Source organism: Argopecten irradians, chromosome 3 (assembly GCF_041381155.1).
Source record: "Argopecten irradians isolate NY chromosome 3, Ai_NY, whole genome shotgun sequence".
In the NCBI taxonomy this organism is placed as follows: Eukaryota; Metazoa; Mollusca; class Bivalvia; order Pectinida; family Pectinidae; genus Argopecten; species Argopecten irradians.
Genome location: NC_091136.1, coordinates 35,752,676 through 35,777,187, shown reverse-complemented (window position 1 = coordinate 35,777,187; position 24,512 = coordinate 35,752,676). Strand labels below are relative to the sequence as shown.

General features: G+C 35.3%; 1 protein-coding gene across 1 annotated transcript in view; it reads left to right on the top strand.

Annotated features, from left to right (window-relative positions):
* LOC138318399 (gephyrin-like) overlaps positions 1–15,187 on the top strand; it is a 93,999-nt gene extending 78,812 nt beyond the window's left edge. Inside the window, exons 17-18 of the mRNA XM_069260720.1 lie at positions 6,138–6,306; positions 13,851–15,187. Of these exons, the coding sequence (XP_069116821.1) occupies positions 6,138–6,306; positions 13,851–14,081 (400 nt within the window). The 3' untranslated portion in view covers positions 14,082–15,187. The remainder of the gene's footprint in view (positions 1–6,137; positions 6,307–13,850) is intronic.
* The last annotated feature ends 9,325 nt before the right edge of the window (positions 15,188–24,512 follow it).

The window sequence follows — 24,512 nt, the reverse complement described above, 5'->3', positions numbered from 1 at the left end:
GTAGCATGCTGGGATGATTGGCTACCTAGTTTGTTCAAATGAATGACCTTGACCTTCGTTCAAGGTCACAGGGGTCAAATAGGCTAAAATCCTTTAAAATCCTTTAAACGACTTCTTGCCAATAACTAAGAGGCCTAGAGACCTGATATTAGACCCGTGACATGCTTGGATGAAGGGCTATCAAGTTTGTTCAAATGAATGACCTTGATCTTCATTCAAGGCCACGTGGGTCAAATAGGCAAAAATCTTTAAACGACTTCTTCTCAAGAACCAAAAGGCCCAAGATACTCATATTGGGCCTGAAGCTTGCTACCAAGTTTGTTCAAATGAAGGACTTTACACTTCATTCAAGGTAATGGGGTCAAAATGGCTAAAATCTTTAAATAACTTCTTGTGAATAATTACGAGGCCTAGAGACCTGATATTGAGCCTGTGAAATTCTTGAATGAAGGGCTATCAAGTTCACTCAGATGAATAACCTTGATCTTCAATCAAGGTCACAGGGGTCAAATAGGCTAAAACCGACTGTGTTGTATTGTACTAATAGTCAGATGACCGTTAAGGCCCATGGGCCTCTTGTTAAGTTTGTAATTAGAATCACCCATATTTATTTTGAAGTTCTCAATCCTATAAAGATTTAATCAAATGATACTCTCAAGCAAGTTTTATTGTTTTTGTATTATTTGAATACTGTCTTCAATTGCTTCTTGTCCGCAAAATTTTATAGCATTAACGGAATAATTTAGGAAGTCTGTTGGTTATGCACATGATGGGGTCGTTGTAAACTATTCTTTTATATTGGTACATAAGTTTCCATGACTATTTTGAACTATGACATGCTACAGCTTCGTACGTTTGCCATGTATTCTTAAAGATGGATCTATACCACTGAGACCTTTAGTTTGACCTTTGACCGTCATTTTAAAAATACGCGCTTTCTCAGTCCTTATTTCACACCTGAAGGGAGTTCGCTTTGGTTGTCCTCGCCAGCATATTGGTTATACAAAACCCCAAGTTGTCAAAATTCCAGGCTTTGAAAACTGAACTATCTAACTGTGGAAGGTATACTACTTAGCTGGGCCTGAGGTCATTGAGGTAAATCTAAAATAAATCAAATGTTATTCAATAGTTGCAAATAATAAGATGAAACGATGCACATTCGAATATATGTACAAAATCAATTATCTTGGTATTGGTAAATATTTCAAGGTTTCGTTAAAGAGAGCAACATTGCCTTCAGTTCGACAAATCGTATCTAACTTAACATAACCTAAGACCACATACATTGATTGTTAAGTTTTATTGGCAATACCGTGATGATGGAAAGTTGGGCATCCCTCATGAAATGGCTGGGTTCACCTATCTCTTACGCTTCTCCTTCTTAACGTTCATCATAAATCTTAAACAACTGTTTGAGTTCGTAGGTGTTCCTAATTGAATGGCCAAACGATTGCCAGGGTTATGGTTCCTTGTTTGTAGTGTTGTCGTGCGGGTGGTATAAATGTGCAGATACCCTCCCCGCCAGATGGGCGCTAATTATTCCTCAAACTTTGTCGGAAAATTTTCAAAATTATGTTAGCGTCCTGCTGCATGGTCATAAGGTTAATACGAGATAATCTGAAACACACATAAACAAGTGGTCTGGGCTAGCATTATTCGATATTGATTTGCTGTATATTTATTAAGCATTTCATCCCTCTATATGTTCAACATCGTTGGTCGCATTGTTTTATTTGCTTTTTCATTATAATATAAATGGGTTATAAAACCGAGAAAGAAAACATCAAAATCATCTCATATCAGTGTACAAAGGCAAGGGTCAGCCATTTCCTTTTTGAAAAAAGAAGCTGTATTTAAGACCAACATCATCAAATCACCTTTCGTCCGTGGTCACGAAAATGTTTCTCAGAACTTGCCCTTTCATTTCTCGATGTGTCGGGTGTCGATTTGTTGAAGAAATGTGTATAAAACGTTTGAAGGCGGAAAAGGATTTATTCCTTCATTAATACGTTATTGCCTTTTTTATATTGCAGTATCTGACATATCGTGTCTACCACTCTTTTGTTTATATGTAAATAATTTTACCAGGTAGTGCTCAGGTATCTGTAAACCCTGTAATGACGTTGTGTGGCGCTCTGAATAGCATGTCTGTCCTATACATCAGTGCCTCTATATAGTTGTAGATCAGTCTGCATGGCGAACACGTGTTGAATGCAGCTCCTTTGCGTCAACGTATGTTACAGGCTATTTTTGCTAGTATTGATGTATTTATCCATGTTTTTGTACAAATAGAAGTTTAGAAAGGCTTCGTCAATAGGTGAGAAAGAGTCTTTGATCTTAAAAGAAATTAGTACACTTCTTTTCGACCGTCAGATGCGTATTTAACGAAGAAGTAAATTGGTCCCGACTATGTCTTACAAGATGTGCTTCTAGTATATTACAGCTATGGCCGACCTCGCCGATCTTTTGCCTGCTATCTGTCGTTTCAGATCAAAGGCTCCACCACTGAGTAATTGGTCCCTTCAATGAGCGCGAACACTGGTCGGTGGTAATTGTGGTTTACTTTTAGGCAATGTGGCGCAACTGTAGCAGGACCTACATCGGGTGTTTTCGTTATAAATATGTTTAGGTCGCGAGGTAGAATGACGTATATTTTTATGTATGAAGAATCATGTAGGAGGCTAAAGAAAAAAATCAAATACATTATTTTTAGCTCTCCGGATACTAATATAATGCGTATCGTTCACTTTCCCGTTATGTGTTTCGTAAAAGACTCTATTAACGATATGGAACAAGTTTTGAAAAAGTTTCATTTTGAAAAATCGCAGTTGTGTAATTACCCACGCCAGTTCCCATCAATCCTTACTCCGAATGTGACCAGGCGAGTGGCATTGAATGGAAGTACAAATTATGACAAAAGCAAATAAATTAATGGAAATGTACTTTTTCTTTTTTTTTTGATATACATGTATCAATATGCTAATATGTATATCTTATTGAAATAAAATTATTTGCTGATTGGGAAAACCCATGTCATTTTGTTCTAACAGATCTTAGTTTCTTGCATTTTCATGCAGATTTCAAATCTGTAAAGAAAACGAAAAAATATCATACAATTATGTTTTCTGTAATATTAGGTATAATTTAGTCTCAATCCTATTGATATTTTTCCTATATTTCTAAATTTCCCAGGACCGTTTCAATGCGTATTTATCATGTTTTCCCATATTTTCGCCCCTAAAAATACAAAATTTGTATATGATATGCCCAAGGTAATATATTTTTCAAACATCATTTAAAAAACATAGGGTCCTCGATCAAATTTTCACAATTTTGTAAGCTTTAAGTTTGTAACTCATAACCTTCCCACATTTCATCCAGTGCCATATTTGCCTAATTTATGAAAATCATGTCACAAAACAACATTCCATATCAGTTAATATGTTTTTGTAAAATCATATCTGGTTTATGTCTTTATTTTTATGATTTTCAAGTCACCTGGCCATATGAGCATTTCTTTCATACCTACACGTGTAATACTGGCTGGGTTAGGGCAATATACTCATGTCGCCTGAGGCTGTATTGCATGGCTACCCATGCAATAAAGCCTCGTAACGTCACGGCGTCAACAAAATCTCTATTTCCTCGGTAAAATTTTAACATTTTTTTTCACAAAATTGACTGGTTTTATTATAAAAGATGCATGCAACGGAATTTGTGTTGAAAAATATCATGTAATTTTTCATGTATGGAAATTGACTTCATAACTTCATGCAGTCGTGGATTTCTTCGAATTTATTTCAAAATGGCGGGATATCATAGTTGTAAAATTGCAATAAAACGTCGAGGTATGAAAGAAAAATACTCTTTCATAAGTGGATATGAAGGATAGGGATATTCTACCCTCGGGATCACAAAATATTGCAAAACCCTCGGCAAGCCTCGGGTTTTACTACATTTTATGACCCTCGGGTAGAATATCCCTATCCTTCATATCCACTTATGAAAGAGTCTTATAATATAAACCGAGCTTAATGAAGAGTTGTATGTAGAATAACATTGGAAAGATCTCGGAAGAGTACGAAAATCAACTCGATTCGACAGTAATTTACAGAGTTATTGCCCTTTGCACTAATAATTGCTGTTTGACCTTGTGAACGCGATAAATTGAGTAAAAATAAGCCGAGCTTAATGAAACGTTGTATATAAATTAACATTGGATAAATCTTGGACAAGTTCGAAAATCAACTTGAGTCGATCGTAACTTACTGAGTAATTGCCCTTTGCAATAATAACTGTTGAACCTTGTGAACACGATAACTTTTAAATATGAACTGAGCTTAATGCAATTTGGTATGACGACTAACATTGGAAAGATCTCGAACGACTTCGAAAATCAGCTTGATCTGACGATAATATACGGAGTTATTGCCCTTTGCACTAATAATTATTATTGGACCTTGTGAATACGATAACTTGAATAGATATGCACTCAGCTTCATGAAACTTTGCATTTAGACTAAAATTGGAATGATCTCGGACAAGTCCGAAAATCGACCTGATTAGATCGCAGCTTACGGAGTTATTTCCCTTTGCAATTATAATTATTGAATCTTGTGAACATAATAAATTGAGTAAATATACACTGAGCTTAATGGAACTTACTGACATTGGAAAGATCTCGGAACAGTTTAAAAATCAGCTTGATCCAATTGTAACTTACGGAGTCATTGCCCAATTATAATTATTGAACCTTGGGAACATAATAACTTGAGTAAATATGATCCGAGCTTAATGTAACCTTGCATATAGACTACATGTATATAGCTAACATTGGAAATATCTTCAACAAGTTTGGAAATAAGCTTGATTCGACTCTAACTTATTTACAGAGTTATTGCCCTTTGCAATAATAATTATGACCTTGTGAACACGGTAGTGTAAGTAAATATGCACCAAGCTTAATGAAACGTTGTATGAAGACCAACTACATAATTATGTAGATGTATGTTCCTATTTCGTGAACAAAAGACATCAATTGACTTGTAAATTACATGACTAATTTGTATCAAATATCAGATGACAGATAAGGCCCATGGGCATCTTATGTGGTTTAAGGAAATCCGTATGCATTTTTTTTAAATTCCGGAATTTCGGTCCGGACGGATGCCTTCTTATCATTTATTGCGACAACGTTACTTCCGTTGTTTCAAAATCAATTCTCATTTACATCAAGGACAGCAAAAACCTCAGACATATCATCTAATGCTCATTGCTCTTATTTTATTTTTTTTTAATGATTTTAAACATTCAATGTTATATGTAGACAATTTTCACCTTTTGAAAAAATATACAAGTGGAATGTCGTAGCGTATCGGAAATCATTCTGGAATTCAAAACAACCTCCGCATTTTTCGGTTTATTTATTTATTTATTTATTTATTTATTATTGTTATTTGATTTTTATTTTTGTTGTTGTTGTTGTTGTATTTATTTGGAAAAAAAAATATTGTTCCAGAAACCAAAACAAGACGTACACAACTGTGCCCTCTCACAGGAAGGGATCCATTCGACACACTTCATTCATACTAGGAATTTACTTGTTATTATCTTAATTTTGAATTTTCAAATACACTGTATAATATGATACTATTATATTATAAGAGAGAAGGGACAAATAGTATTTTCCGGTTTATTGTCATATGAATTGATGAGCTGGCGCGGTTTCCAAAAGTACGGACCCATCTTAATCCAAGTATAAATGATATGTGTCTTGCTCATATTGATACGATCAACATGAAGGCGAGTTTATCACGCCTTTAACTCTTAGAATCATTAAAAGTTGTTTTTGCAGTAAATAGTTATCATGGTGGAGGATGTTGAACTTCTAAGAGCATCTGATTACGTCAAACAAAGAAAACATTTTGAAACGACATATGCAAACCCAATTTGTTTTGTTAAAACAGAAACTGTAGTGGATGGAAAATCTTAATGATCAATCGACTAGGGATAGAATATATATTGTGTCGTTGAGGTTTTCGTCAGCGGATTTTAAATTTGTTGGTAACCTTAACTTACATTTCTCACCAACATACATTTATATTGATTAGTTGGATAAATTTACTTTTCTTTTGTAGCAAACCGACAACCTTCGCAACAGTAGATGATAAAAAAGGCAGGCACCTGTTTTTTGGACTCCCAGGAAATCCAGTCTCTGCCATTGTGACTTGTAATCTGTATGTCATACCGGCACTTAACAAGATGCTCGGTAATGCAACTCCTCGGAGAACAGTGATAAAAGCAAAGGTGGGCGAATGTTTTTGTTAATGTCATTTTGTTGCATTGTGTTTACATAAAGTCATGGAATGAATCATTGGTAACTCTACTGAGACACTTTGTCTTAATCTTGTAGAAAAGTAACTGATGACATGAACAAGTACATAACAAGATGACTGTTTCTGGAGAAATTTCTTAGAAAACTGATAATTATTTAAAGAAATGTTTATTTTAGAGAAATGTAGTTGCTTCTTTCCGTTTTTTTAATAAGCAATGCAAATGTGTGATGACAAGAAGTAAAACTCCCCGTCTGTGTAAAAGAAAATTAAAATAGGAACATGGTTCAGTGCACACATATTTATCTTTCTAGTCGTAATAATGAAATCCTTTGAGATTACCCTAACACACGAGTTTAAAATGAAGTTTAAACACATTGTATTAATGCAAAGGATCAGACCCTCTCCAGGCATTAATTTCTTGAGGACATAAATTTAGTGTTCAGAATCTAGAAATTGTCTTACAAATAGGTTTTTTAAAGTTTCTTGCCGTCAATATTTCAAGTCCATGCCATCAGTCTTAGGAGGACGAACCAATTGTATCATTCCCTGTTTTTTTTACCCTGGCACTACCATATCTAATTCTATTTAAAAGTACAAATATCAAGCGCGCTTTGTTAATACTTGTAAGACATACGATTATCTCATTTTTGTAGATTTTCAAATAATGAAATGTAAAGTATATATTCTGCCATGGCATATGAACATTATGGAACACTTTTGAATTCTGCACTTTAAGTCTTACTTCAAGATGATTGATGACTTGTCGAAATGGAGATAGAGAGTTTCTCCCCGCCTCGTTTGCTATTCACAAAGGTTTACATCAGCACGCTCCTAATGGGATAAGTGGTCATGGGATGACCTTCAGGAAAGTTATACCAGACTACTGTCAGATGTTATAGTTTTTATTAGGGTTCATATGATGCAAAACGCGTCCATATGTTAATGCCGTCATTGTTAATTTTCATAAAAAGTTTATCATTGTCTTCAAATAAGCAGACTTTCTGATTCTTGCAATTTTCTTACTTCATGTCTTTGTCTAAGATAAGAAAAACCTCGAAAACAAGCAAGTCCTAATTGTCTGCAGGTGGGTGAGCGTTAGAGTGATATCTTGGCATGATTAGGAATACAACAGAGAACATATTTGCCGAAAAAATACTTGACCTTTCGGCAGATTAGCGCGAAGATTTGTCAAACATTTTACAGCGCCGTTAAAGAGTGCACCTTAATTATGACAAGTCTTTGTTGTGTACCAACACTGAGATGTGTAAAAATCAACATCGTTCTTCATTTTTCAAAAGTAACACAGTTTGTCTACACGTGTCATTTTTTTTCAATCTGACAAGTTAGACTTGTGTTTGCTGCATAGAAGTTGAATATTTACCAAGCCATCGCGTTATAGTGATCAGATTCTACATACATATGTGGAATGACCTTGTACATAGCCCAATTACAACATTAGTTTTGGTATTTATCCTAACCAGACACATATCTAACTTTCACACATTGGGTTGATAAAATATTTGTGATATGTTTTCTTGAAGATGTACAGCAAGATTTTGACATGCACATTCACTTGAATCTGCTAATTGAACATATGTGAAAAAAGCACTACAGCGACCCCTTAAAATCGGGAAGAATAAATTTACGCTTAAACTGCCAACGCACTTGGGAAGTTTTGAAATTATTTTGTATGCGAGTTATGCAGATAATGTATTCCAAATTAAAAAGGCATGTGTGGCACACCACAAGTTATCGAAAACGGCACATAGCAACAACAATCCCTCTCTATTTTAGACAAGACAATTTTAACAATCCTTACACCAGATGTCCCAAAAACAGATGTCATATTGTTAATTTAATTTGGATAATCTGATAATAGTGTCTGAAACATCGTATTAACCATTGTAACTATGTGTCATGCTTAACGTTTTCACTTATCTAATTTAACATATAGATGTTATTTTGTAGTTGTTCTGTCTTAGAATTAATTCTATTTCAGTATATTTAGAAATAGAGGTTGTGATTCCATATATTTGATATAAGTGACGCCGTAAAATTTTATATGTTTATTTTGAAATTCGACTTTTTTGTTTCTGTTTACATTTTTAGTCCACCATCATCAGATAGTCGGCTAATATTCAAATCACTTTTCGCCCTTGTAGGCTACTGGTTCGTGGTCCGTCCGTCCGTGAACAATTCTTGTTATCGCTATTTATCAGAAAGTACAGAAGGGATCATTCTCAAATTTCATATATAGGTTTCCCTTGGGTCCTAGTTGTGGATATTGCGTTTTGGGACCAGTCGGTCAACAAGATGGCCGCCAGACAGCCATATTGGATTTTGATAGTTAAAGTTTGTTATCGTTATAATTCAGAAAGTACTGAATGAATCGTGCTCAAATTTCATATGTAGGTCAACCAAGGGCCCTAGTTAAGTATATTGCAATTTTGGACCGATCGGTCATCAAGATGGCCGCAAAGTAGCAATCTTGGATTTTGATAGTTAAAGTTTGTTACCGCTATTTCTCAGAAAGTACTGAAGAGATCTGTCTCCAATTTCATATCCAGATTCCTTACGGCCCTAGCTGTGTATATTGCATTTTGGTACCGATCGGTTAGGAAGGTGGCCGACAGGCCACCATCTTGTCATTCGACAGTTAAAATTTGTTACCGCTATTTCCCAGAAAGTACTAAAGCGTTCTGCCTCAAATTTTATATGAAGTAATATGTTTGAAAAGCAGAGAAAAGATCCCTCTATCCATTGTCAGACATAGATCATTCTTTGGTGGGCGCCAAGATCCCTCTTATTTTTCTACCTTTATATAATATCCCCTAGCACTAGTTTAAATATCCACCATTTAGTTGTATTGTACTCTTACATTCCCAATATATTCTTTATGCTAGGTTTACGCTATGTTCCCGGCGGCCACGGCAGCCCCGTTTCAAACCACCGTGGACAAAACGTGGTGACCGCGGGACAACGTGAGACAACGCAGAAGGACGTGATAGACAAACGTTAGCGGTCGTGATTACCGTGGATGCCGTGCCAGATTTTTAAACTGTCAAAAAATTTGCCACGGCAGTCACAGTACAGATGGTGAACGCCTAAGGACGTAATAAAACGGCATTGACGTAACAAAACGTAACAGTGCGTACGAGGCCGTAACAAAACTTCCAAACGGTCCGTGGTGGAATGGGCAGCAAGCACGTTCCCGGGAATCTCACGGTGATTTGAAGTTTTGTGACGTTCTGTTGCGTTTTTTCCACTTTTCGCCAATGTTGATGCAGATTGACTGCGCGTTTTGTGCCGGTTTGTCAAGGTTTGTCAAGGTTTTGAATGCGTTCGGTCAAGGCACATCACGGCTTGTAGCGGTTGAAAGCCCGACGTAATACGGCGTGTTACGTCCTATTACGGTCTTACGTTGCAAGTAATATATGATAGAGTATCATTGCCTTGCTTGGTGCATTTTTCTACCTTTTGAAATTATTTGTTTTAATAGATAGAAATAGTCATTATCAAACACATTTAAACCCTCAAATTATACGAAACCTAGTATTATAAAAGGCAGATTAAATGATATCCATTACAGAAAAAAAATTGCGTAGAAACACTAGGCTATAATTAACTTATTAACTTACATAATATATACTAATAATAATAAAAATACTGTTAGAGTTATCTTCATAATTCCAGCTGTTCGGAAATCAGAATTATTTTTTTAGTGTTCCAGCAAAATTAATGTATTTTATTTTTTTTACTTTCTGAGAAAATCAACTTTTTATGTCCCTGTTCCCCCGATGCAAAAAAACACTTTGAAGGTCTTTATCACTACAGTGTTGATTCCGGTTGAAAACAAGCGTTCTGACGCCCTTCGAATTTGCGAATTCAAACTCAACAAAAGTAGCGGAACAATATCAATAAACCAGATATTTTCAGCACTTATATCGAGATTAATCAGGCATAGAACTCGATACCAGGTAATAAGAATTTCCTGTAACAGTTGCGATAGGAAAATATTGCGATGTGAGTAAATAAACGTTTAATTTCTTTATTCTGATTACCATTTCTAAATTTGACGATTTGATCCCGAACATTCCAATGACGTCACTTTTTAGTCCTCTATGAGCCCGGTTGATTCGACCTTGCAAGCTGGCGTTTTGAAGGAATAAGCATTCATTTGTAGTATTATGGTGGCAATTTGCACTCATACACAGCATAACATAGTTTAAAAACAATAGTGTAAGTTTATCTTGAAACATTTCATTATTTACTTTGACAAAAAGAAAAAGAAACAGTAGGCCCATGCTACAATTTAAATCTTTCAGCGTTTGTGGATACAATGCTTCGTTTAGTAGATGAAATTCATGAAATATTGCACAAAAACATCATTAACATGCTTCTGAAACGTATAATTAATGATTTGAATTAAATATGTTTGACATTGTGTGTAAAAAATCTATTTTGGTCTTTCGCCGTCGAAAACCGATGAAACCGCGGTACTTGGTTGCGAGCAATTTCTCACTGCACATAACTTTGATATTCCATGGTAACGTTATAAAATAAAAACTGTCGTTTTCTCCGTATCAACGTAACACGAGCCTGTGCTTCGTCTCGGCGAAATCTAACTCATTCTTCTCAGGGGTGTCTTCACCGACGTTCGAGCATTTCGGAAAAAATCAATAAAATAACAAACAAACAAAGATGATCGTATACCAGGTATATTAAAGAACAACAAAAAACTTTATGATTTGTGGCCAATGTGTTATTATCATTTTTTAAACAGTTACAAGCACATTACATTTACAAAAGCGTTTTTCCTATTAGGAAATACTAAATTATGCATCATCAAATATTTGCTATTAAAGATAGTTGATTAAAATAACAGTGTTATCTGCTTCTTATAAAAAAATAACTGTCTATAAAAAACAGAAATCTGGCATAGTGTTAACGTACAGATCTTCTGATCTTTCGATTCTCACCACCGGCGGCAATTTTTTTAATATAACATGCAAACATGCCTATTCAAACTATTCACAAAATCTTGTGAGGGCTACATGTACATGTAGCTATTACTAAAAAATACATAATTATATAACTGAGGATTTACATCGGATACACGGTCAGTATCTTACAGTAGGCCAAGGACGTATCCTTGGATAGGCCTGTTAGTTTTATTTTGGTTTCGACACGAAAAGACGAGATGACTCCTGTCTCCTGGACATTAAAACAAATCATTTATTTCATCTAGGCACATAATAATTTGAAAATTCCATATACCGCCTGCAAGGAGACGCCCTAGGCCTATCGCTATACCACAATGCACTCAATCGTGGTCTAATACATATGTATTATGTAACTTTTCATCGATAATTTGATCCAGATTTATCTGTCTTCGTCAGTTATATTTAGAATTATAAATATGTGGAAGGAACGTTAACGTGTGTACAAGATAAAAACAACCCTTCTCAACTGCTATTCCGGGACCGTGAAATGTAATATTGGTCACCTCAGCCAAAGCACAGGGGCACGCAAATTATTCATCATGTAAAATAATTGCAAATTGCGAAAAATGAATTAAATATTATGTAAATATCGGTTAGCTTGTAATTATATATTTCTTTTAACACATTTTGTAACTAAACGTATTTGAAATGACATTTTCGTCAATAAATATTGTTTCATTTGCTCCAAAAAAAGCCCGTAATCAGGCTTTCAGCCTTAATAAGCCTTGGCGGACCGTGAAAAACGTATCGGAGCTTGGTCAAAACGTGTTTTAACGTAGCAGACCTCATCAGATCGTAACAGGCCTAGAGATAACGTAGTGTTATCCTTCATAGACCGTGCTAAAGCCGTAGTGTACCTTTAACCTCCGGGAACACCACTTTCCCCTGTATCCACGATCCACCACGTAATCCGTAAAAGACCGTGGCAAAACTTCACAAGACCTAGCTCAACTTTAATACAGGGACACAAATAGCCAAAACTCCACGGCGCACCACGTTTCGGGAAAACGGGGCTACCGTGGTCGCCGGGAACATAGTGTAAACCTAGCATTATTTGCGTTTCAATACTCCCTAATTACTTATCCAAGAGTTTACGATGCTGCTTTCTATATTTCTTATGTCTTTCCGTACCAGTTGATTTTGTTCTCCCAACCTCATATTGTATTCCTGTTCACGAATTATGATTCCTGAGTTTCCTTTGAAATATATTTGTGTTAAAACTTTTCTCATCATTATTACGTAAGAAAACAAATGTCAAAATGTATGACAGAGGTTATGATCATGCTGTTGTATTTTAATGCGTCCCTATGGACTAATGTTATATATTACCTATTGAACATTATCGGTCAGTCAAAAGACAAATGTTTCCTATTTATTGAAATCGTAAAATAAGTTTATGTTTTCAATTCAGCAATTAGGTTTTTTTATTAATACAACGCGACTAGCGTTTGTATTATTGCTATTAGGTTTACTATTGATGTGTAAGACTGAGTAGGACTTGCCCTACCATGACATCTACTGGTGACCTCTTGAACCATTTCATTCATAAATTCCATTCATAAATTCCCTATTCATTGAATAATATTACTTTGGACCAATTAGTAGTCATGGGAAGACTGTCTTCTGACTGGTAGAACACACAGAGTGTGTATAGAATACACAGAGTGTTATATATTACACAGCCCATTTAGGTCATCAACTGTACCTTATGCCAGTACTCCCCAACTATTGCCTGCTGGTGACTCCTCTGTCCAACTTACATAATCTCTGTTAATGATAATTCATATTGGACTTACTATCTAAGGCTTATATTCCTAAGAGTTATATGAAGTAAACTAATCACATGTTCTTTCTGTGTACCAAAAAACAGATCTAAGGTTAAGGCAAAATAGGTTATAAGTCTGCCCTCATGTGTGCATGGTTTTACCAATATAAGTGTATGTGCAACATAAGAAAAAGGAGTATTGGATAAAAACTCATTTTAATGAAGACTTTTGTTTTCTTTGTAATTTTATGTAGGAACTTTAATCATGAAAAATGTTAAACAAAGCATTTTTTTGTGATCAGTTGAATGTTCTTGAAATAATTGATATTCAAGTATTTATAATATGGTTTATATATTTTGATTTTAAAATTCATTTGATTTTATTCTATTTTCTGTTTCAGTTGCGTTGTATTTGCAGTACTTTGATTCAATCTTTAATCTTGTAATTGATAAATATACTTCATTTGCCACGAGGTATCAGGCTTTTTGGCAAATAAGGACACCATGATAATCAAATATGAAAATTGAAAACTTCGATCATACTTTTTATCATCCATGAAACATGAGTTGGCATGGATTCTTGAAACATGTTGTTTAGTTATTTCTTCGTAGATATTAGTAAGGAGTTTCAGTAAGGAGTTTCAAATGAGAAATTTGGAGGATGTTTCAATTTCGAAAGGGAAAAGACATGAAAGTTAAATTTTAATTGTGTGTGATAACTGCGTTTGACTGTACATACTGTTGTAGGTAGAGAAGGATATCTATCTTGATCCTCGACCGGAGTATCATCGTGTTGTCCTTAGATGGAACCTCGGAGAAGACCTGCCATATGCATGCAGTACCGGCAACCAGATGAGCAGTAGACTATTGAGTATGTCCACCGCCAATGGCCTGTTAATGCTTCCACCGCGTACAGACGAGAAAACAGTCGTCCTTAAGGATGAAACAGTGGACGCGATGATCATCGGCCGACTTTGATGTTTTATCAAAGTTTTTAGATTGTTCTATCACAAAGGATAATTAAGAAATAAAATATATGTCTAATGTTAATCCAATGAATCCAAATTAGGAGAAACATGGCCAGATATAAGATAAATGAAATATGGTAATAATTGTGATAATTAAAGTTCCCCACACTTACATATAAGTGTCTATGTCCCCAATCCCCATCCCAAGTGTTAATGTCCCGCCATGCAATCGAGGGGCAAATGATTTGTACCAATGTCCGTCACGTGACGTCAGAGCCGTTAAATACTCAATTCATATGTTATCAGGCATAACATGACTTACAGATATTTCTATTTTTCTTTCTGAAATATTGGCGTTTTGGTCCATTTCCTAAATATAAGATCGATATGCAGGCCTTAATAGTGATGTTACAATATACTCAAGAATTTAAAGCCAGTTCTATATGATGAAGAACTACTCATTAAATAAAAAATCCCCATTTTAACTGAATTACTCTTAAACAGAAAAATCACGCCAGATTCCCACAAATTACTGTATAAAACTTATTAAGGGCCACAACGTTATGTTTTATCTGAAATCTAGGATGATCGTTAAAATTGTCTTTCGTGTTTAGATGCTTAACTCTACAGTGACTCGATGTTCTAGGTATTGAGTTTATAATTTGCATTTTGATAGACTATGGCAGCAAAACCAGTTCTCTCTTTTGTTAAGGTCAATGTGTTATAAGATATCAGGAATTTGCACATTAGATTATGACATGAGATGTTCTGATTGGTACCGTCGGGCATTAGAAAAACGTTATAACTGTAATCATCATTTGATTTTACGTTAATTTGTTAATTTCATTTATAGTGGAATTTGATATGTTTTTAATGTTAAGACACCACGTTGAACTTTATAATTAAGAAGATTATAACCCATTATGGATTTTAGATTCAAATGCGGTCTTTAAATTGATATATTATGGGTTCAGGTATGACACAATTATCCTTTATGTAATCAGAAACAGACGCAATAACGAACAAGGACGTGGTAAATGTGTTGCAACATGCAGCATTAATTCAGTAATTTTATTTTACAGCAATGATTTATAAATAAAATTATGAAAAAATGCATTGCTTATTGTTGTTTTATTATCCTAAAGGCCAACTACCTTTCTGATACAAAAAATTTAAAAAATCTTAAAAACCATAACAACACAAGAAACTATCTAGCTATGTCCTAAGATGACGTTATAACTCCAAGCAAATTTGCCGTCTGGCGTAGTGATAGTCAACTACCTCGCGTATTTACGACGATGGCGGCAACATAATACGATCCGCGTTATGAAAATTAACCATTTTACCTTCCATTTTAAAAAAAACAAAAATAAAATCGTTTCGGAAAGGTAGTGGACCTTTAAAACGCATTGAATTATTTTCAACTTATCAACTTTCGCTCATTAAGTTAGCGCAAAACCGATTTTGAACAAGTTAGCCTTAATGATTAATTCGCGCGCTGGCTGTAACAGCATTAACGATGAAATGAAAATGTGATTAGTGAAATCCTTTTTCAGCAAAAAATTCGAAAATTGCTAACGCATATATAACGGTAGAATATTAATTTCACTAAAATATGTACATTTAAGAGCAAAAAAATCGGTATTTTTTTCCTATTTTATAAGAATCTTTTATTTTTATTCGATAGGTCTATATCACTAACATTATCTGGTGTCGATATCACGGTACAGATCTGGCACGTTAGAAGATCAATGCTACAATCGCCGCTCTCACAGATACACACGCCACGCAGACACAGAACTTATAATTAGAACACACCGATGTTCGGATGGTATTCATGTCGCTACAGCCGATAAATCGCTTGCAATCGGTTAGATTAATCTGTTTCATTTTCTGATTCCGTCACAGGAAATAAATACTTTTACAAGGTGACGTGCAATATGAATGGGAATACGGAATCGGTAACAAGATTATTTTAGACACAATCTAAACGTTTGGCAAGAGCAAGTGATTTGTTTAACGTTCAATTCTAGCGATAATACATGTACAATATGCATGGTTTGAAAATCGTATGCCTGTTTTGAATGCTCGTATATATTGTGTAAATATATGCTGAAATGGAAGCCAACGCAGAGGGTCTGGTATGTCAAGAAATTCCTATGGCCTTCTAAAACAGATAAATAATTGCACCACGTTTGCCTGATGGATTTGAGATACCTGCTGAAAGTCTGAAAGAACTTCCGGTTTGCTGCCGTATGTGTTTGAGTATGTTTCCGGAAAATATACTATGGAATGCTTGATTACGTTTACACAACTGTGTTATGTCATGAAATGGAACGTTAAGATCAAGGTTACTTATTACTCTCTTCCTTCTCTCTGAAATATCAATGGCGAAAAGGGGGGGAGGGGTCCCCCTTCAGTGGCAAATGTCCGCTACCTGTGGGTTAATTGGCCAGGCCCAAGACACTGGTCGATGTCTTTTGCTGGGGACTCCGGCTTTCCGTAGTCGTCTAAACCATGATCCGTATCAATTTTGTTCATCCCTTTGTCATTAACATCTACATCTTCTGCTGTGTCTCTGTTCGCAACGCGACATTTATCATGAAAAGCAGTACATTTGATCCAGCAGACCATATCACAAGGAATATCAAAAATTAAAACCATATTTACTTTTAATTATTAGGAAAATGTTAAAATAATTACAAACATTATTCTCATCTGGTTTAGAATTTAAAATTAGCCATCGCTCATTTTGGTCTAGACATGACGGGGAGGTAAATGTGTGTTGGGTACATAATGTTGTTCATTCGACAGAGTATTATGCATGCTTGTGGATTCATGACTGTCTATAACAAATTTAGAATGATATAAAACCCACAGGAATCCCTCTCATCCAACAGATTCGGAAGTCTTAGAATTCATAGACAAGTAGCATATCGTCAATAGATATGAATTGGCGACTGCCTACAGTAATAATGGTAATTTTATTGCATCAATGAATGTGTTCCTTTTTAAACATAAACGAATAATGAGTGTGTAAAATATATGTTGCATGATATTTTTGCATGTTTTATGAAATATGAGTTGTGTGATAATTTAAAGACATGCCATCAGAATATCATTCTTTGCAAACGTGGCGATCTGGATTATTAACTGATAATTTGCCTGTAATGCCTTCCTCGCGTAACTGGTCTATATATACACCTTAAAACACACATTTACTAAGAGGATTTACAAAGCAAAGATTGAAGTGTATTGTTAAACTAAGGTTACGTACATAAAAGCCTTGATCTGATGAATGAATTCTAATATCTTTTATAAAAGAATTATCATTTACATTATTGGTTTAATAATTAAGCATTAGTTTTGACATGCATTGATGTGTAACTTACATTGGGTGTTATGGACAACCGGCTTAACAATAGCGGTCGATGAATAATCATGTCGATAAATTAGATATTTAAGGATTAACTTGAATAGATTTTTATGTTATGGAGATGTAACACAAAAATCTGAGTGTACTCTAAATAAACCGCGAAGCGGTTTATGATGAGAGTACACTAGTTTTTTGTGATATATCTCCATAACATTTAAAATCTATTCAATTGTTTTAACATTTTTAAATCTATTCAAATATTTTAATATTTTTGTCTGTGAATTCTAACACTGACTAAACCCAGTGTTTTCGTGACCTCTTGAACTCTGATTATGATATTAGTATACCAGAGACTGCACACGTGAATATTATACCCTTATTGCCCTGGCGGTAGGGAGACATGACGCTTTGTTTACCCAAGGCATGTCATATTTCCGAGGGCGTAGTTAAAATAAATCCACTATATCCAAAACACTCTATCCACGCACTATATCCACTCTGTCCACACACTCTGTCCATGCACTCTGTCTGCACAAACTGTTCACACACTCTATCTACACACTCTATCCACACACTCTATCCACACACTCTGTCCATACACTCCATCCACACACTCTATCCACGCACTTTATCCAAACACTTTATCTGCACACTCTATTCACACACTATCTACACACTCTAACCACACACCCAGTCCATGCACTCTGTCTACGCACTCTATCCTATCCACATAGTTTGGCCACACACTCTATCCACGCACTATACACAATCTCTATCCACACACTATGTACACACTCTATACATACACATCATCTAAAAAAAACTATCTTCTATCTAAACACTCTATCAACACACTCTATCTACACACTCTATCCACGCGCTTTATCCACACACTCTATTTCCGTACTCTAGAAGATCTGTCCACACACACTATCCACACACTATATACGCACACTCTGTCCACAAACTATATCCATGCAATCTGTCCACACACACTATCCACGCACTCTATCCACACACACTATCCACACACTCTGTCCACACAATCTATCCACGCACTCTTTCAACACACACTATCCACACACTCTGTCCACACACTTTATTTACACACTCTATCCACACACACTATCCACACACAATGTCAACAAACTCTATAAACGTATTATGTCCACAAACTCTATCCACGTGCTCTGTCCACACACTCTGTCCACACACACTTTCAACACATTCTATCTACATACAATATTCACATATTCTGTCCACCAAACACTCTATCCACACATTATCCACACACTCTATCTACACACTCTATCCTTACACTGTATTCTTATACTTTATCCACATACTATATCTACACACTCTATCCACATTCTCTATTAACCCACTCTATATATAGCTATCTCCGCACGTTAGCCATATACTCTATCCATACTCTCTATCCACATACTCTATCCACACACTTTATCCACGTACTCTGTCCACACATTCTATCCACGCACTCTTTCAACACACACTATCCACACACTCTGTCCATAAACTTTATTTACACACTCTATCCACACACACTATCCACACACACTGTCAACAAACTCTATAAACGTATTATGTCCACAAACTCTATCCACGTGCTCTGTCCACACACTCTGTCCACACACTCTATCCACGCACTCTATGCACTCACTATATCCTTACACTCTACCTACACACTCTATCAAAACATTATCCACACACTTCAATATTAGTTAACCAGAGACTAACTGCACACATGAATATTACATTGTATACACTACTCTACACACCCTATCCACACACACTTTCAACACATTCTATCTACACACAATATCCACATATTCTGTCCACCAAACACTCTATCCACACATTATCCACACACTCTATCTACACACTCTATCCTTACACTATATTCTTATACTCTATCCACATACTATATCTACACACTCTATCCACATTCTCTATTAACCCACTCTATATATAGCTATCTACACACGTTAGCCACATACTCTATCCATACTCTCTATCCACATACTCTATCCACACATTCTATCCACGCATTCTGACCACACACTATCCACGCGCTTTATCCACACTATGTCAACGTACTCTATCCAAACACTATATCCACACACTCTATCCATGCATTCTGTCTACACATTATATCCACGCATTCTGTCTACACACTATTCACGCACTCTATCCACACTATGTCCACACACTATGACCACACACTCTATCTACATACTCTTCTCTATATACTCTATCCACGCACTCTATCCACGCAGTACATCTACACACTATCCACGCACTTTATCCACACACCCTATCCATGCACTGTCCACTCTGCCCACGAAGTACTGTAGAAGATTTAGTAAGAACGATTGAGCAAGAGTCATGCGTCAATATGTTTTAAAATGTTCTATACTGTATCATGTAATGATTTTGTGGCACAGTAGTCACTACAATGTTAATGAATCTACACGCAATTATTTCAGTAAAAAGAACAAGTTGCCGATCAAGAACAAAAAAAGTCCTCCTAATGGCAATCGTGACTTTTCCGAATGGAGTGAATGGTAAATGTATAATAGACCTATGTTGCATGGTTGTTTTTGTATCTAATGTTTCCAATGAACATATTTCTGTTGTAATCAAAGTTCTCTACATCAGCTGTTTTAACATACTCGGCATTCTGATAGCGATAAATTAGCATCACAATCCACGAAAGAGTATCACGATCCCCAGCATAAGGTGAGCCGATGACATCGAATGTGAATGATTCCTCTACTACAGCTAACAGTATGTAGATATATGTTATTTATGTATGGTCACTGTAGTAAAGAGTAGTTGCACTTTATGTACAAAAAATGTGTATAAATTCAACATTTTTCTCCTATATGAATAAACAAACATATTTCTGTTTCTACATTGCTTGTATAATTGACTACATTTTGAGCCATATATTATTTCCTGTTTCGTAAAAACAGATGTTTCACAAATTCCAATCTAAACATGGACCTTAAGGAAACGGTATGTATCAGCTGAGGAAATATTACATCAGCTGTCGCTGAATTGGTGATAATTTAGTATCGGTCTACAGCAGAAAGCAGTTTCATGTTAAATTTACAGTGAAATCAAAATTAATTTTACATTTTATGATTCGATTATTAAAAAAAATGTGTATTAATGGTTGTCGTAAAGGTCACTGTCGTGAAGACAATATGTATTTCTTCTATTTATTATTTCGAAACACAACTGATTATGCAGTGGGGGTGTCTGGTGCGTCTAACAGCCATGTTTGTCTTGCTGTCACGATAATGTGCTATCTGCAGCAATCGAAAGAGTGCCATGAAAGTGCCAAATGGATCGCAAACGAGTTGTATAACCTACGTTACTCCATTGATTTGAACCCAGTGAACTCCGAGTAAAGTCAAATTCATTCAATTGCACAAACATGATCTCTCATCATTCCAGCTTGCTACAGGCCCAATGTTAGGTCTCCGAGGTTAATGTTGGAATAATAATTGTTGACTGTGCTTACTGCACACAACTTTTCAAATTAATATAGTGACACATTTCAGAATGTACACAAGCACGTAGTGCAAAATGACAATAATAGACTTATTTAATGATAAGTAATAATTATATTGTTATCAATTTTCATAATATTCATTATGATTGTTTTCAAACCATTTGATCTTCTTCCTATTTATAGTTTCCTTTCAGTGTCCGTATTATGTTTGATGCTGTGAAACAGCGTTCTTAGGTACGCTCGCAGAGCCTGTACACATCTAAGTAATAAAACCACTCCACGATGAAAATGTAATGTTGTTTTCTTCATTTTACATATTACTTGATAGTATGAATAAATCGAACCTAAGTATTCAAAAACACCAACAGTGAATTTGTACATACATATACACCATAGACGGTTTGTTTTAAGTGTTCAGTAGGGACTCAATGATTTATGTATACCTACGCGTCATGTATGGTCCCAAAAATCACGAACAACGCCTTCTTCGATGTCTTCCTCCGCGGCAGACTTTCGGTGGATTTTGGATTGTGTATGGTTTTTTTTTCAATTTTACGTAATTCATGCTACTGATCGATTAATGTAATGAAATTTTAGGAAGATAATTGCAAAAGAAAGTTCTTATATCGGTTATAGAGGTTTTTGTTTCGGTTGCATTGACGGACTATCTGATGATATTATTGCGCAGTAAAAGTTAATAGTTATGAGTTTCCTCCTTATTTTTGTTCTATATGATAATATAGATATATATATATACGAGCTACTAAGAGTGATAATTGAACTTATATTGGCGTGTAATATACGGTAGCCGTACGAAGACTTGCTAAAGTCCGATGCTCTTTACATTATCGTTCTTATAAATTCAAAAGAAATTTGAGTGTTATTCTTAATGATTCTTTCTTAATGATGTTTTCCAGCACAGGCTCCTTATAGATCCTCTTTGCTGGACTCATAGTATTATTTAGTTACATATTATGATTATAGTCACTTCCTAGCTGATATTCTCTTTATAGTTATTGTATTTGATCTCCTGTTCGTTCCAGTGATTGTCCAATCTGTTTTTGAAGGTGTCCAATGTCTTAGATGTAACGACATGGTCTGGTAGGTTATTCCATATTGAAGCAATCCTAACGGAGAATGAGTTCTTCCTGATCGATGTTTTAGTATGCTGGGGGAATATTTTCAGCGAGTTTGTCCTAGTGCTAGATCTCTCTGATGTGTCGGACCACATCCTTATGAACTGGGTTGCTCCTTTGTCGTATCTCCCTGTAACTGCCTTGTACGTTTCTATCATGTCACCTCTTACACGTCTGTAACTCAGGGTTGGGAGTTTTAACTTCTTAAGCCTCTCAGGATAAGATAGGTTATCCATTCCCGGTAGTTGTTTAGTCGCCTTTCTTTGTACTCCTTCCAACTGTTCAATGTGTTTCATTTTATATGGTCTCCAGACAACACTTGCATATTCCAGATGGGTTCTTACCAAAAATTTGTAAAGTGGAATAAATAGTTTAGAATCTAGGAACTTAAATGTTCTTCTGATCATACCGAAAATTGAAGTTGCTTTTTGTACTTTTTCGCTTATGTGTTTGTCAAATGTAAGCTCTTTATCAAATATGACCCCAAGGTCCTTTTCTTCTTCCACTTCTTCTAATGTTGTATTATTAAGCACATATCCAGTGTTCCCTCCAGTGTGTTTCCCGACGTGTAATGACTTGCACTTGTCCTCGTTGAATTTGAGTAGCCAAGTCTCACTCCAATGTGTGAGTTGCAGCAAATCTTCTTGTATTGACTTTTTGCTTTCTTGTGAGTTAATTATCTGGAATAGTTTTGTGTCGTCCGCAAATAAGTAAACAGTTGACTTAATCATCTCAGGCAGATCATTTATATAGATGACAAACAGCAGCGGCCCCAAAACCGAACCCTGAGGTATTCCCGATGTCACTCTGCCCCACTTGGATGTTTCGCCGTTGATAATAACACGTTGTTGTCTGTTTACTAGGAAGTCTTCCAACCATGTGAGGGTTTCTATATTGATTCCATACGCTTCCAGTTTTTTCATCAGACGGTGATGGGGTACGGTGTCAAATGCCTTTCGGAAATCTAGGTATATACATTTGTTATAGGTATCCAAATAATGTACTTTTTTTGGCAAAAATATCTGATCATGATTTATTATTATTCAAAAGTCGGCAAAGCAAAAATCACGATGATGTGTTCTTCACGATAATATGTCGCCAACCACTACAGTAACTAACTGTCAAGCTTTACGAAGACTTGCTAAAGTCCGATGCTTTACCTGAATTTTTTTTTAATGTTACCGACTAGCGTTCTTGTGAATTTAAAAAAAAAATCTGAGTTTTATACGTAACGAAATAATGTACCTTTTATTTGGAAAAAGTATCTGGCCATGATTAATGAGTCAAAAGACGTCAAAGCAACATATATTATATGTTAGTTTTCTGAAAAGGAAACCAAAACATATGCGGAAATCGTAATATTTCTAATGTTATATTTTTCCGAAAATAATCTTAAATGTTAAGTGGATATGAAGATACGGCTATGTTAAGTTATGATTTTTTTTTGTCTTTGAAGAGACACTGATGAAATTGATAATTTTAGTAATTAATAAAGAATTATAAAAATGAAACTCAGATTCTGACCGGTTTTATTGGTGTTGAAATCGTTATTTCAGAAATAATCCAATCATAAATTTATTTCAAGAAAATGAGTAATTCAATTTATTGTTCTTGAATCAACTTTAAATATCATGAAATGAATACGGTATACCGTAAATATATTTTGTTTAACTCCGAAATTCAACACTGCACAATTAGTATACTAAATTCAATATTTAAATGAAAAACCAATTTCTTTATTCCTTTGTTTGAGTCCTTCATTCACAGCATCTATGAGTGGCCTTGGCACTTTGATTTTCTTTTAGCATCAATGTTTTATCTGAGTCGGGCGAAGCGGCCGAGTCGCACAATCAAGTTCAATAAAGTTAAGATTGGCGAGTTTTCAGGTATGGTTTGGTTTTATTAGTTAGGTATGGTTTGGTTTTATTAGTTTAAGACTTGGTGGCTGAAAGTCGGAATACCAGTGTTGAGTTTTAAGACTTTCACACAATCCTTAATTTATTGATATTAATTGACAATTCTAATCTTAATTATTCCAACCTTTAAATTTTAATTAAAATGTGACTTTAACATCTGGGGAAAATATATTCAGTTGTCCTTTGCTGTTGTCCAATCTGCTTCAAAATGTCGGCATAACAAAAGCGGCCAGCTGTTCGTTTGTATAAATTTCATTTAGTTAGTCGCGTCTTAAGATAATTTACAATCCATCTGTTTTATCGCTTTCAATATATACAATAAATATTTCTGTAAGGAATTCATTCCGGGATCGGCGTTGGCGATGTCAACCAGATCCTCCACCTTATATAGATATAGCTCAATCGGTAATCGAAATTTATGACGTTGTATATTGCATACTGTGATATATACCGACTATTGCCAATGGGTGTC